This window comes from Amblyraja radiata, chromosome 2 (assembly GCF_010909765.2).
Source record: "Amblyraja radiata isolate CabotCenter1 chromosome 2, sAmbRad1.1.pri, whole genome shotgun sequence".
Lineage (NCBI taxonomy): Eukaryota > Metazoa > Chordata > Chondrichthyes > Rajiformes > Rajidae > Amblyraja > Amblyraja radiata.
In genome coordinates this window covers 5815585-5828640 of record NC_045957.1, presented here as the reverse complement: position 1 = coordinate 5828640, position 13056 = coordinate 5815585, and the positions used below count along the sequence as shown (strand labels likewise).

At 45.0% G+C, this 13056-nt stretch overlaps 1 protein-coding gene across 3 annotated transcripts in view; it reads right to left on the bottom strand.

Moving 5' to 3' along the window:
* The window catches only part of recql4 (RecQ like helicase 4), a 69980-nt gene that overhangs the window by 37966 nt on the left and 18958 nt on the right, over positions 1 to 13056 (bottom strand). For all 3 annotated transcript variants that reach the window (XM_033041081.1, XM_033041099.1, XM_033041090.1), the window contains exons 8-12: positions 12378 to 12501; positions 11829 to 11960; positions 6609 to 6749; positions 4413 to 4505; positions 1186 to 1322 (exon numbers count right to left, since the gene is read on the bottom strand). In XM_033041081.1, the coding sequence (XP_032896972.1) occupies positions 1186 to 1322; positions 4413 to 4505; positions 6609 to 6749; positions 11829 to 11960; positions 12378 to 12501 (627 nt within the window). The remainder of the gene's footprint in view (positions 1 to 1185; positions 1323 to 4412; positions 4506 to 6608; positions 6750 to 11828; positions 11961 to 12377; positions 12502 to 13056) is intronic.

Here is a 13056-nt window from a genome sequence, read left to right as displayed (position 1 = left end):
GGGCACAGTAGAGAAAACAAGAATATTTATTTGCCTAATCTCTCTTCATGGCAACAGGATCACTAATTAATATGCTGAAGTGTAATCACTGTAATATCTTTCTGTCCTAGGCCTCCTCCATTGTCAGTATAGAAACAACTCCTTCTTAAGCATTCTTTGAGAATAATAACTTTCTTCCACTCAGTTTTTACAGAACAGTACAGCACAGAAACAGGCACTTCGGCCCCTGATATCTGTATGGACCACAATACTAAATTAAACTAGTCTTAATGTTTAAGAAGGAACTGCAGATGCTGGAAAAATAGAAGGTAGACAAAAATGCTGGAGAAACTCAGCGAGTGAGGCAGCATCTATGGAGCGAAGGAAATAGGCAACATTTCGGGTCTTAACTGTCCACACATGGTCTATATCCCTCCACTCCCTTCCTGTTCATGTGCCTGTCCAAATGACACTTTTCTATCGTATCTGCTTCCACACTTCCCCAGGCAATGCTTTCACGGCAGCTACCACTCAGTGTAAAAAATATACATCTCCTTTGAACTTTCCCCTATCACTTTAAAGTAATGCCCTAAACCATTTGACATTTCCACCTTGGGAAAAAGTGCTCTGACTATTGATGCTTCTCATAATTTTATATACGTTTATCAGAGAAAATAAAATGTTCAGAGAAAACAATCCAAATTTTTCAAAACTCACCTTATAGCTAAAACTCTCTAATTCAAGCAACATACTAGTGAACTTTTGCATCCTCTCTAAACCTCCACTTCATTCCTGCAATGGTGCGACCAGACCTGCACACAATACTGCAAATGCAGCCAAACACTTTAATTCCTCTGCCTTTAATTTAAGGCTGTAACATGACTTGGCAAAGTTGAACTCGGTGATCTGACTGTTCAAGGCTAGCGTGCAATGTTTTTTTTACATCCTATTCACTTGCATTGCCACTTTAACACAACTATAGCCTCGCTTCACAAGATCTCTCTGCATATCAATCCTCTTCAAGGTCCTATCATTTATCATATACTCGCCTTTTAAGTTTGACCTTCCAAATGCAACACCTCACACTTGTCCAGATTAACTCCATCTGCAAGAAATCCCATTGCAATCCCACTTGACAATGCAGCCAGAGTAACTTGAGAAATAAAAGTGTGGAAAACAGGAGGGAAAAGCCCCCCAAATTCTTACCTGGTCATCCATTAGTGAGACAAGAGGCGAAATCACCACGGTGATGCACTTTGACCTTTTAGCGTACAGGTATGCGGGTAGCTGATAGCAAAATGACTTCCCCATTCCGGTGGATAGCACAACCAAGGTGGAAAGACCTAGTTTGTATCAGAGAACAAAACATATGGCATTAAACACCATCGGGATCACCACTATTATATTTAACCATAACTTTAACCACGTATACGTGTATGGCTTGATTGTATTCATCTACAGTATTACAGATAACCCTCGTTATACCCGGTCCATTGGGAGGGGAGGGGGAACAGTGTCCGTTATTGCCGATTGATCCACTATAACCCAGTGAACAATTCGCTCCAACCACCTAGCAGTCACTCTGTGATACACCAAGTTGTTTTCAAATACAAAGTTTTTTTTAACAGCTAAAAATGTTTTTTTGTTACTGCAAGCTAAAAATACTAAAGGCATTGTTTAATAGAGTATTGTGCACAAGTAGATAGATAGAGAATGCTGGAGTAACTCAGTGGGTCTGGCAGTATCCCTGGAGAACATGGATAGATGATGTTTCGGGTCGAGACCCTTCTTATTGTGCACAAGTGTCGATCGAAGCAACTGCTTGTCAATGTCATTGACTTCCTGCAGAGTAGCTAGCAGCCTGTGTTCTTAAAGAGACAGAGGTGTCTGGTTATGTAGGGATGCGCCGTTGCTATAAACAAAACCCGTTATAAAGAGATCCTTAATAACGAGGGTAGACCGTATCTGATTTGATTGGATATCAAGCAAGCAAAAGCTTTTCAATATATCTCGATACATGTGACAATAATACTTTGACTTTGAACTAAATAGTAGGGTTGAAGTAAGTTCACGTACCACAGACATTACTCAATTTAACATGTAGAGAATTCAGGAATGGCGAATTCAGGGCCGATGGGAATTCCTGATCTTCACCGATCACTCTCCCCAGTTTGCTCAAAGGAGGAATCCATCATTTAGTTCCCACCAACACCCCACTGCAAAACCAATCATCTCAACACCAAAGTCTCATTCACAACAGGTACAGGTCTTGGAAATTCCCTTCCATGTACAAGTGGAATCAAACATTTTTCTACAAATCAATTTTTTTCCCCCCAATGCTTCCAACTTTGCCTATTACTTTACAAACAACTCCACTGACTCCAAATCATCAATTAGACTTGACGTGCTCCTGGCTGCCACATGTTCCAACTATTTTATTTCATGTTCATGTTCATGTGATAGGAGCAGCAGAATTAGGCCATTCGGCCCATCGGTTATTCCGCTATTCAATCATGGCTGATCTATCTTTCCCTTTTAATCCCATTCTCCTGCCTTCTCCCCATAACTCCCGACACCAGTATTAATCAAGAATCTATCTCTGCTTTAAAATATCCACTGACTTGGCCACCAAAGCCTTCTGTGGCAAAGAATTCCACAGATTCACCACCCTCTGACTAAAGAAATTCCTCCTCATCGTCATCCCAAAGGAACGTTATTTAATTCTGAGGCAATTACTTCTGGCCTGGACTCTCCCATCAGTGGAAATATCCTCTCCACATCCCCTCTATCCAGGCTCAAAGCAACCAATATATCTATAGAAAGACAATTGGCAGAGCACTGTCAAAACAATGGGGGCGGGGGGAGAGATGGTACAGATGGGATGGAGAAGCCAGGAGCTGGAGAGGGAATGGGGTGCCCTATGTAAGAAAGAAGAGGGAGCCAAAGGGGGAAAGGTTAAGGGTTGGAACGAGATGGTTAGGGTTGGAGGGGAGGGGTTAGAGAAATGGCAAACAAAGAGTATAGAACGAGAAGAGATTCTTGGATAGGGTGAATCATGCTCGAGACGCGTTAAGGGGTGTGTGGATAATCAAGTGGGAAAGTGAAGAAGTGGCAGCTGGTAAGAGCACCGCACAAAGAGAGTGCATGCATGCGAGAGTATATGTGTGTTGTGCGAGTCAGGGCATGCGTATGTATATATACATGCTAACAAGCACCCACATATGCCCAGCTACATGTATGCATTAATGTCCATGCTGCAGAAGTATGGTCTCCTCACTTTAGACTATTAGACTTTAGAGATATAGTGTGGAAACAGGCCCTTCGGCCCACTGTGTCCGCGTTGACCAGAGATCACCCCAGACACTAGCATTATCCTATGCATTAGGGACAATTTTACAACTTACCAAAGCCAATTAACCTACAAACCTGTACATCTCGATGGAGTGTGGGAGGAAACCAGAGCATCCGGAGAAAACCCACACGGTCACAGTGATGAAGCCGAATTTTAGTTAAAAATATAAGAAGATATTAAATTGGCTTCTGGGCTAGCTTACAGCTTATATTTATTGTCAAATTAGGCTTGCCTCAGGTTGCGGGTGTGTGAGATAATAAATCCTATAACATTGTCTCCCAAGTGAGGAAGTGATAGAGAAAGAAACAGCTAGTCACATCTTTGAAGTAAGATGCCGTAAACCAAATGACCAATGTTTATGGGGGAGGAGGCGATAAAGGAAGAGAGAAACAGCTAGTCACATCTTTGAAGTAAGATGCCATAAACCAAATGGCCTATGTTTATGAGGGACCAAGTGACAGAGAGGAAGCAGCGAAAGAGCTAGGGTGATCTCTTTGAAGATAAAATGTCGTAAACCAAATGGCCAATGTTATCTTGTACCATGTGACAAAAGGCCTTTGATGTGATGCCTTTTCCTGTACCTCTGACCATGACTAATGTCTGTGGAATGTGCTAAGGTGACAAAGAAACACTATATAATGCAATGTAATTCTGTTGTTCAGGGAAGGGGACCGAGGACAGTCGAGTGTCTATATTGGTCACTTAGCTGGAATTCTCGCTCCCTTCCATCGGCCGATGTTAAGTAAAGTTTTGAACTGGTCTACCAAACAGTTTGTGTTGTGTCTGTTTATTAAGAAGCGAACCTGGTTTAGTAGTTATAAAAGTAGCTTTTTCAACAGGGAGAACATACAAACTCCGTACAGACAGCACCTGTAGTCAGGATCGAACCTGGGTCTCTGGTGCTGTAAGGCAGTAACTCTGCCGATGTGCCGCGCTATCCTTGCCACTGGAGACCATGTCCTTGCTCTCCCAAGCTTGCATGATAGCTGGTGTACAATGGCTAACTCATGTCAAAAGAAATCATGCATAGTTCACACTGAAACGGGAATGCACAGAAGGAAAAATTCCTTTACTCACATACCCGATAAAATCCTCATCACAGTCAACTCCTGGCCCGGTCTGAAAGACTGGTAACCGAGCTCCAAAAGGGCCTCCTGCACTTCTGGTGGAGTAGCTGACAGAGAGAGTGAGAAACATTATTTAATCGAAAATCCCTCATGGACACAAGAGACTGTAGATGCTGGAATTTTGAGCGAACCTGGAAAAGGATGTAAATTGGTCCTTTGGTTCACCGTCTGTACCAGCTATCAAACACCCATTTTTTACTAATTCTACACAAATCCCAATTTTTTTTAATTCTCTCCGACCTGTAGGGGGTATGGCTGCCTAGCCTGCAGCTGTCTGTTTTTCATTTCTTTTTTCTTATTTTTAGTTAGTTTAGTGTTTTGTTTTTAAGGAGTTCTAGCTTTTTTATGTGTGGGGAGGGGGGGGGGGGGGGGAGGGGGAAACTAATTTTCAGGGTCCCTACCTGGTCGGAGATGCAGCTTTTCTCCGGGCTGCACTTTCGACCCGTCCTCGCGGCCTACCAGCGGGCCTGGAGCGGCATTTCCTGAGGGGACCGCCTGGAGCTTCGGCATCGGCGGCGGCGGCTGCGGAGCTGCGGGTCCGAGGAGCGAGGGGACCGCCCGGAGCCTCGGCGGCGGCGGCACCGGCATCGGCGGCGGCGGCATCGGCAGCGGCGGAGCTGCGGGTCTGAGGACGGCGGTGCAGCGCTGGAGCGCCATTGCGGGGCGGGCGGTGCCTTGCCTGGGTCGCTGAGCTGGAACTCCGGTGAGCTGGGTCCGTTGCGGAGCTGTGGGTCTGTGGAGCAGCTGCGGGCGGCGGCGCTGAACTTTCCATCGGGAGCCTGGGATCTCGCGATGAGATCGCCAGTTGAGCTCCATTCGGCGCGGCCTTGTCGGCTCCGGAAGCCACGGTCTCGAGTAGGGAGGCGGCCGTTCCAGGGTTCCCATGCCGCTGAGAGGACTCTCCCGACGCCGGAACATCATCACCCGGCGAGGACGGCCTGGAACATCGGGCCTCCGTAGAGGCAACTGTGGAGGCCTCAATAGGCCCGACTATGGGTGGACATTGGGGATGGGACTGGACTTTGTGCCTTCCCCCATAATGGGAACCATTGTGGGGGGATGTTTTTTATGTTAAAGCTATTTATTATTGTTATGTTTGTATTCTTTTTTATGTGCTGCATTGGCAAAAAGAATTTCAATACATCTAGGTGTATGTGACAATAAATCAACCTTTCAACCTTTGAACCTATTCTCACCAACTACTCCCAGAATCTACCACTCATCTACACACTAGGATTGGTTTATAGTGGCCAATTAACCTATCAGCGTAGGTTATTGGCATGTGGGAAGAAACCAACGAAAATAGCCACAGAGCTACTTAGCGCAGCAAAAGACCCTTAGGCCCAACTCATCCATACTGACCAAATGCCTAACTGAACATCCTAGTTGCTTGCACCAGGCGCATATCTCACCAAACATTTTCATCAATATATTTGTCCAAGGGTCCTCTAAATGTCCCAATTTATCGTGACTGTGGAAAAAGTTGCTTCTCAAGTCCCATTTAAATCTTACCCCTTTCACCCTGGAAAAAGACTAGCTATTCACCTTATCTATGCACCTCATGATTTTACAAACCTCTAAAAGGTCACTATAAATCTAATGGAGTGTTATTGTAGATCAAGCAAATGAACAGCCCTCCTATCAGCTAGAGTGCGGTCCTGATCTCCCATCTACTTCATTGGATACTGAACTATCTTTAATCAGACTTCAATGTTATATCTTTGCACTAAAGGTTGTACCCTTTATCTGTGCACAGTGGACGGTTTGATTGTGTTGGTGTATAGTCTTTTCTTTGACTGGATAGCACGCAAACAAAAGCTTTACACTGCACCTTGGTACACATGACTATAATAAACCAAACTAAAACTAATGTTGTTTTGAAGGTGGAAGGGAAGGATTCCTTCACTCAGAACCTGTAACAAGCATCTTCATTGTATGATATTGCAATATCTTCAATCCACTCCAGAGTGAAGAACAGGGATAACAGCATAACAACTCCATCCAATATTGTTGCCATGCTTTAACCATTACACAAATAAAATAGCCAGTCGGGCATGCCAAAATGTCAAATACCAACTGCATGATACACAGTTGGGATTTTCTACATTTGTACGAGCTTCGCAGGTAAAGAACTCAATTAGATGACGTACCAACAACCTTCCCATCATCTCCAAGGCTGTATAGAGGTTCCACGGCTGGTGGAGCTACTGGCTGCTCAAACGAGGGACGAATGGAGTTTGGCACCACCCCATCAGCAGGCATCAGTTCAGGCTCCTCTGGAATCGATATACCTGCAATGGAGGTGTGTTACCTGTGTAAGAACATCGGCAGTACAGTACAGGAACAGGCCCTTTGGCCCACAACATTTGTGCCGTTAATCTCCTCTGTATGCACGAGCCATATTGCGCCATTCCCCGCATATCCATGTGCCTATCTAAGTCTGTAAATGCCACTATCATATCTGCTTCAACCACCATCCATAGCAGCGTGTTCCAGGCAACCACCATTCTCTGTGCAAAAAACATTCCCCGCACATCTCCTTTAACCTTTGCCTTCCAGTCCAAGACAGTTCTATATGGGGGTACAAGGAAATGCACATGCTGGTTTACAATAAAAGACAATGAGCTGGAGTAACTTATTGGGTCAGGCAGCATCACTGGAGAATATGGATAGGTGATATTTCAGGTCGGTACCCTCTTCAGACTTGGCGTTTCAGGTTGGGTCCCTTCTTTAGTCTGAAGAAGGATCTCAACCCAAAACCTCACCTATCCATGTTCTCCAGAGATGCTGCCTGACCCACTGAGTCACTCCAGTACTCTGTTTTAAAAAAAAATACATTTCTATCCTGGGAAATGGTTCTGACTATAGATACAAAATCCTGGAGTTCTTTCCTATACAAAAAGGTTCTGACTGTCTGTCCCTATCTATGCCTCTCATAATTTAAAGAGGGGGTAATTAGTGTGTGTGTGTGTGTGTGTGTGTGTGTGTGTGTTGGGAGGGGGAGGGGGGGGTGGTTAGTGTGTGTGTGTGGCGCCGCAGGCCGCCCCCCCCCCCCCTCCCCTCCGCAACCGTGCATTGAGGGGATGGGACCCAACTGGTCCCACTTGGTCTAGTATACTTATAAAACTCTGATCTTGGATGCGTATTTATTTGTGTGTGTGATGTTCGTGTGCGATTCACATCTCCTCGAAAACACGACACACTAATGACATTTTTACATATTCCGATAGAGATTCATGCCATGGTCAAAAACCGCCATCTGGAAATTTCATGCATTATTTCTCGAGTTAATTATGAAAATTTTCAAAAATCTAAAAACTTGGAAAAAACATTCCCTGTGTTAGCCCTGCTCGCAACTGTTGCTATCCAAGTACACTGAGTTCTGCTAGCTAGCAATTGCAAATGCATTTTTTTTTAATGTCAGTCACAGTACACTGAGTTCTGCAAGCAAGTGCAAATGCTTTTTAAAAATGTTTTAAATGAGGAAGGCTGAATAAGGCGAAATGAACAGACCCTGTGCAGTGTTGGCTATGAGTGAGTGCTGGAATATTGCGTTGGGGGAACGGGTTGTGTTGTAAAAAGGGGAACGGGTTGCGTTGGAGGACCAGGCCACCCGTGGGGGCTATGGGTGAGTGGTGAAATCTTGCATTGGGGATCGGGTTGCGTTGGGGAACCAAGCCTCCCATGTGACATGGACCCAACGGGTCCCACTTGGTCTATATAACTATAAAACTCTGATCTTGGATGTGTATTTATTTATTTATTTGTTTGTGTGTGATCGCACATTCTCGAAAAAACTACGCGGTAACGGTAAAAAATTTTACATATTCCGATAGAGATTTATCCCGTGGAATCCAAAAATGTCTTATCTGAAAAATTCATGCATTATTTCTCGAGTTATTAATCAAAATGTTCAAAAGTCTGAAATAACTTAGAAATAACTCTCCCCCCCCCCTCCATTCTACATTCTACATACATCATACTGCATGAAAAAAGGTCCTTTGGCCCACCGAGTTCACACCAACCTGTTCACACCAGTATTATCTACTTTTTTATCCATTAGGGCAACTTATAAGAGGCCAATTAATCTAGAAACCCGCACGCCTTTGGGATGTGGGAGGAAACCGAAGCACCCAGATGGAACCCACACGGTCAAATGGAGAACATGTAAACTCTACACTAGACAGCACACACAAAGTCAGGATCGTTCCTGGGTCTCAGGCACAGTGAAACATAGAATATATGTGCCATTCGGCCCTTCAAGCCAGAACCGCCATTCAATATGATCATGGCTGATCATCCAAAATCAGTACCCAGTTCCTGCTTTCTCCCCATATCCCTTGATTCCGTTAGCCCTAAGAGCTATATCTAACTCTCTCCTGAATACGTCCAGTGAATTGGCCTCCACTGCCTTCTGTGGCAGAGAATTCCACAGAATCACAACTCTCTGGGTGAAAACGCTTTTCCTCATCTCAGTTCCAAATGGTCTACCCCTCACTCTTAAACTACCCCTGGTTCTGGACTCCCCCAACATCGGGAACATTTTTCCTGCATCTCGCCGCTCCAATCCTTTAAGAATGTTATATGTTTCTATATGATTCCCTCTCATCCTTCTAAATTCCAGTTAATATAAGCCCAGTCGATCCATTCTTTCATCATATGTCAGTCCCGCCATCCCGGGAATTAGCCTGGTGAACCTATGCTGCGCTCCCTCAATAGCAAGAATGTCCATCCTCAAATTAGGAGATCAAAACTCCACACAATACTCCAGGTGCGGTTTGATCCGGGCCCTGTACAACTGTAGCAGGACCTCCTTGCTCCTATACGCAAATCCCCTCGCTATGAAGGCCAACGTGCCATTTGCTTTCTTCATTGCCAACATGTAGTACCTGCATGCTTACTTTCAGTGACTGATGTACAAAGACACACAGGTCTCATTGCACCTCCCCTTTTCTTAATCTGACACCATTCAGATAATAATCTGCCTTCTTGTTCTTGCCACCAAAGTGAATAACCTCACATTTATCCACATTATTATACTGCATCTGCCATGTATCTGTCCACTCACCAAACCTATCCAAATCACCGAACAGCCTCATGGTATCCTCCTTGCAGCTCACACTGCCTCCCAGCTTTTTGTCATCCACAAACTTGGAGATGTCACATTTAATTCCTTCATCTAAATCAGGGGTCGGCAACCTACGGCCCCCAGGCCGAATGTTGCCCGTAACCCGAAATTATCCGTCCCGCAGGCGGATTTCCCCCCCGTAATCATCCGGCCCGCCTGGCTGAACTGCATCCTGCGCAAAGCCGCTCACCTTCTGTGAACAGGTTTAAGAAAGAACTGCAGATGCTGGAAAAATCAACGGTAGACAAAAATGCTGGAGAAACTCAGTGGGTGAGACATGAAAGGATTGCATGAGGCTGCCTCAACCGCTGAGTTTCCCCTGCATTTTTGTCTACCTTCTGTGAACACGTGATTTGATGCCTACCATCCGGGGCGGGATGGGGGCGGGATCTATGTGTACACGTGATAGATGTGGCCCGCCATCCGCTCACAGACATGCTTCCCGGCCCCCATGCAGAACAAGGTTGCCGATCCCTGATCTAAATCATTAATATATATTGTAAATAACTGGGATCCCAGCACTTAGCCTTGTGGCACCCCACTAGTCACTGCCTGCCATTCTGAATAGGACACGTTAATTCCTACTCTTTGCTTCCTGTCTGCCAACCAGTTCTCTATCCATGTCAATACCCCCCATACCATGTGCTCTAATTTTGTACACTAATCTCTTGTGTAGGACCTTGTCAAAGGCTTTTTGAAAGTCCAGATACACCACATCCACTGACTCTCCCTTATCCATTCTACTTGGTACAAACTCAAAAAATTCCAAAAGATTAGTCAAGCATGATTTCCCCTTCATAAATCCATGCTGACTTTGACCGATCTTGTCACTGCCTTCCAAATGCACTACTATTACATCTTTAATAATCGACTCAAGCATCTTCCTCACTACTGAAGGTAGACAAAAATGCTGGAGAAACTCAGCGGGTTAGGCAGCATCTATGGAGTGAAAGAAATAGGAATCAAAACTCCACACAATTCCCCACTACTGATGTCAGGCTAACTGGTCTATAATTCCCTGGTGTCTCTCGCTCTCCCTTCTTAAAAAGTGGGGTTACATTGGCTACCTTCCAGTCCACAGGAACTGATCCAGAGTCTATAGAACATTGGAAAATGATCGCCAATGCATCCACGATTTCTACAGCCACCTCCTCGAGTACTCTGGGATGCTGACCATCAGGTCCTGGGGATTTATCTGCCTTCAGTCCCAACAGTTTACATACCATCATTTCCTCTCTCCCACTAGATCAGGGGTATCAAACTCACGGCCCGTGAAGAGGTCCGATCCGGCCCGCGGGATGATTTCCCCGATGCCAGAGCGGGCTGCAGCTGTCCGCGGTGCCGGATTGGACTGCTTTCGTGCGTGTGCGGCAATATCCGGCGTGCATGAAGTCGCATTTTGCCCGTGACCTAAAATGAGTTTGACCCCTACACTAGATCCTCGGTCCCCTCATATTTCTGGGAGATTGTTTGCGTCTTCCTTAGTGAAAACAGAACCAAAGTACTTTGTTAACTGGTCAGCCATTTCCTATTTGTTTAATTGAAGCTGTGCTACTATGCTGCCCTAAATGCTTTTGACAAGGCCCAGACTGTATACTTTGAAGCAAAACAAAGAAAATGACCAAGAGTAATTGGTGGGAAATTGTTAGGTTTTCAGACGGTCCCTATAAAAAGTTCAATCACCAAACTCCTGTGGGATTTGAAGAGTTGGCCTGCCTGTGGATTCACCAAGGTCATCTGTTCTCTCTCTAACTGCAACCTGCCTTGAACCCCGTTCTTGATTAAATAGAAATATCAACCATTTTACAGCTTAACCGTGCTGAACAGCAGAGGTTCAGTAAATGATGAACAATACATGGAGACACAAGGAACTGCAGATGCTGGAATCTTGAGCAAATCACTAAGTGCTGGAGGAACGCAGCGGGTCAAGCAGAGAGAATGGACAGACAACTCTTTGAGTTGGGAGTCTTCTTCAGAGTCTGACCCCAAATGACGTTTGCCCATTCCTTCCACAGATGCTGCCTGACCCACTGAGGAGCAACTTTAGGAGCAATTATGATGTGCCTTTGTTAATAGTGAATTAGCTCAACATCTCTTTCCATTCAATGCACATATATAACAGTCTCTCACAAAAACCATCTAATTTTCACCATGCTTTCTTACTCAGTGTGAATTTTAAAAATTGTGTTTTACTGATTAAAAAGGAGTCTGTTGGTCAGTAGTTCCTATTGTTCACTCCTACCACTAGTTGTGCTGCACGTGGATGTCAAACGAGCCACTTCCTCCAAGGTTGGCAGTGGTGAGCTCTCATCATCCATTATCTCAGAAGTCTCCACCTTCTCCTCGGATGCTGTTTTAAACCCGCTGTTACGCCCTGAGGGAAAGAGTGATGTAACCAAGGTCAGTCAGTTATAACCAAGAAGAGCAATACTAGGAACGTTCAACCTAATCCAAGTTGCCACAGGATGAAACTAAAATGTCTCACGGAGGAATGCATCTAACTACCGAAAACAAAAATGCCTCTTTGCAACCACCGATATACGAAATAAGACAAACACCAAGTTACAGAAACAACCAGTACATTTATTAACAAGTGATTCTGGGAATGGCCTGTTTCAGTGCTTTATGACTCTACAATTCTATTGCATCCTCTGTCATTCCCTTATGGCTCCATCGATCAGTCAGACTGTGGATGGTGGTCTTTACACAACCATTTACACATCAGGCTCTTAGCACTCAACGTAAAGCCCTAATTCTGAAACAGAAACATTTAATCAATGTGTGCACCTACCATGAGCCTTGCAGTCCTTGGCCCAATGTCCTGCTGCTCCACAGCGAAAACAAGTGTCTCCATTCCGATTAAATCGTCCACCACCAAAACGTTCCCCTTTCATTTGAAATTTCTGCTTCCAGGCCTTTGTTAATTCACATCATGCAAAAAAAAGTTAGTGGGTGAATTATAGTGGAACTTTAGACTTTAGAGATAGAGTGCGGAAACAGGCCCTCCTGCCAACTGAGTCCGTGCCGATCAGCAATCGCCCCATACACTAACCTACACACACTCGGGACAATTTTACAACTTACCAAAACCAATTAACCCATAAACCTGTACGTCTTTGGAGTGTGGAAGGAAACTGGAGCATCCAGAGAAAACCCACACGGTCACAGGGAGAAGGTACAAACTCAATACAGACAGCACCCGAAGTTAGGATCGAACCCGGGTCTCTGTTATAGAGCAATACAGCGTGCAAACTGGTCCTTGGGCCCACATTTGGCCCATATCCCTCAAAACCTGTCCTATCCATGTACCTATCTAACTGTTTCTTAAATGTTGGGATAGTCCCTGCCTCAACGACCTCCTCGGGCAGCTTGTTCCATGGTGTCAAGGAAAGAGCATTCACATCGCGGCCTTGTTTCCACCAATCTTTCCGCCACCACACACAAGATGCGCAAGACAGACACCATTATAT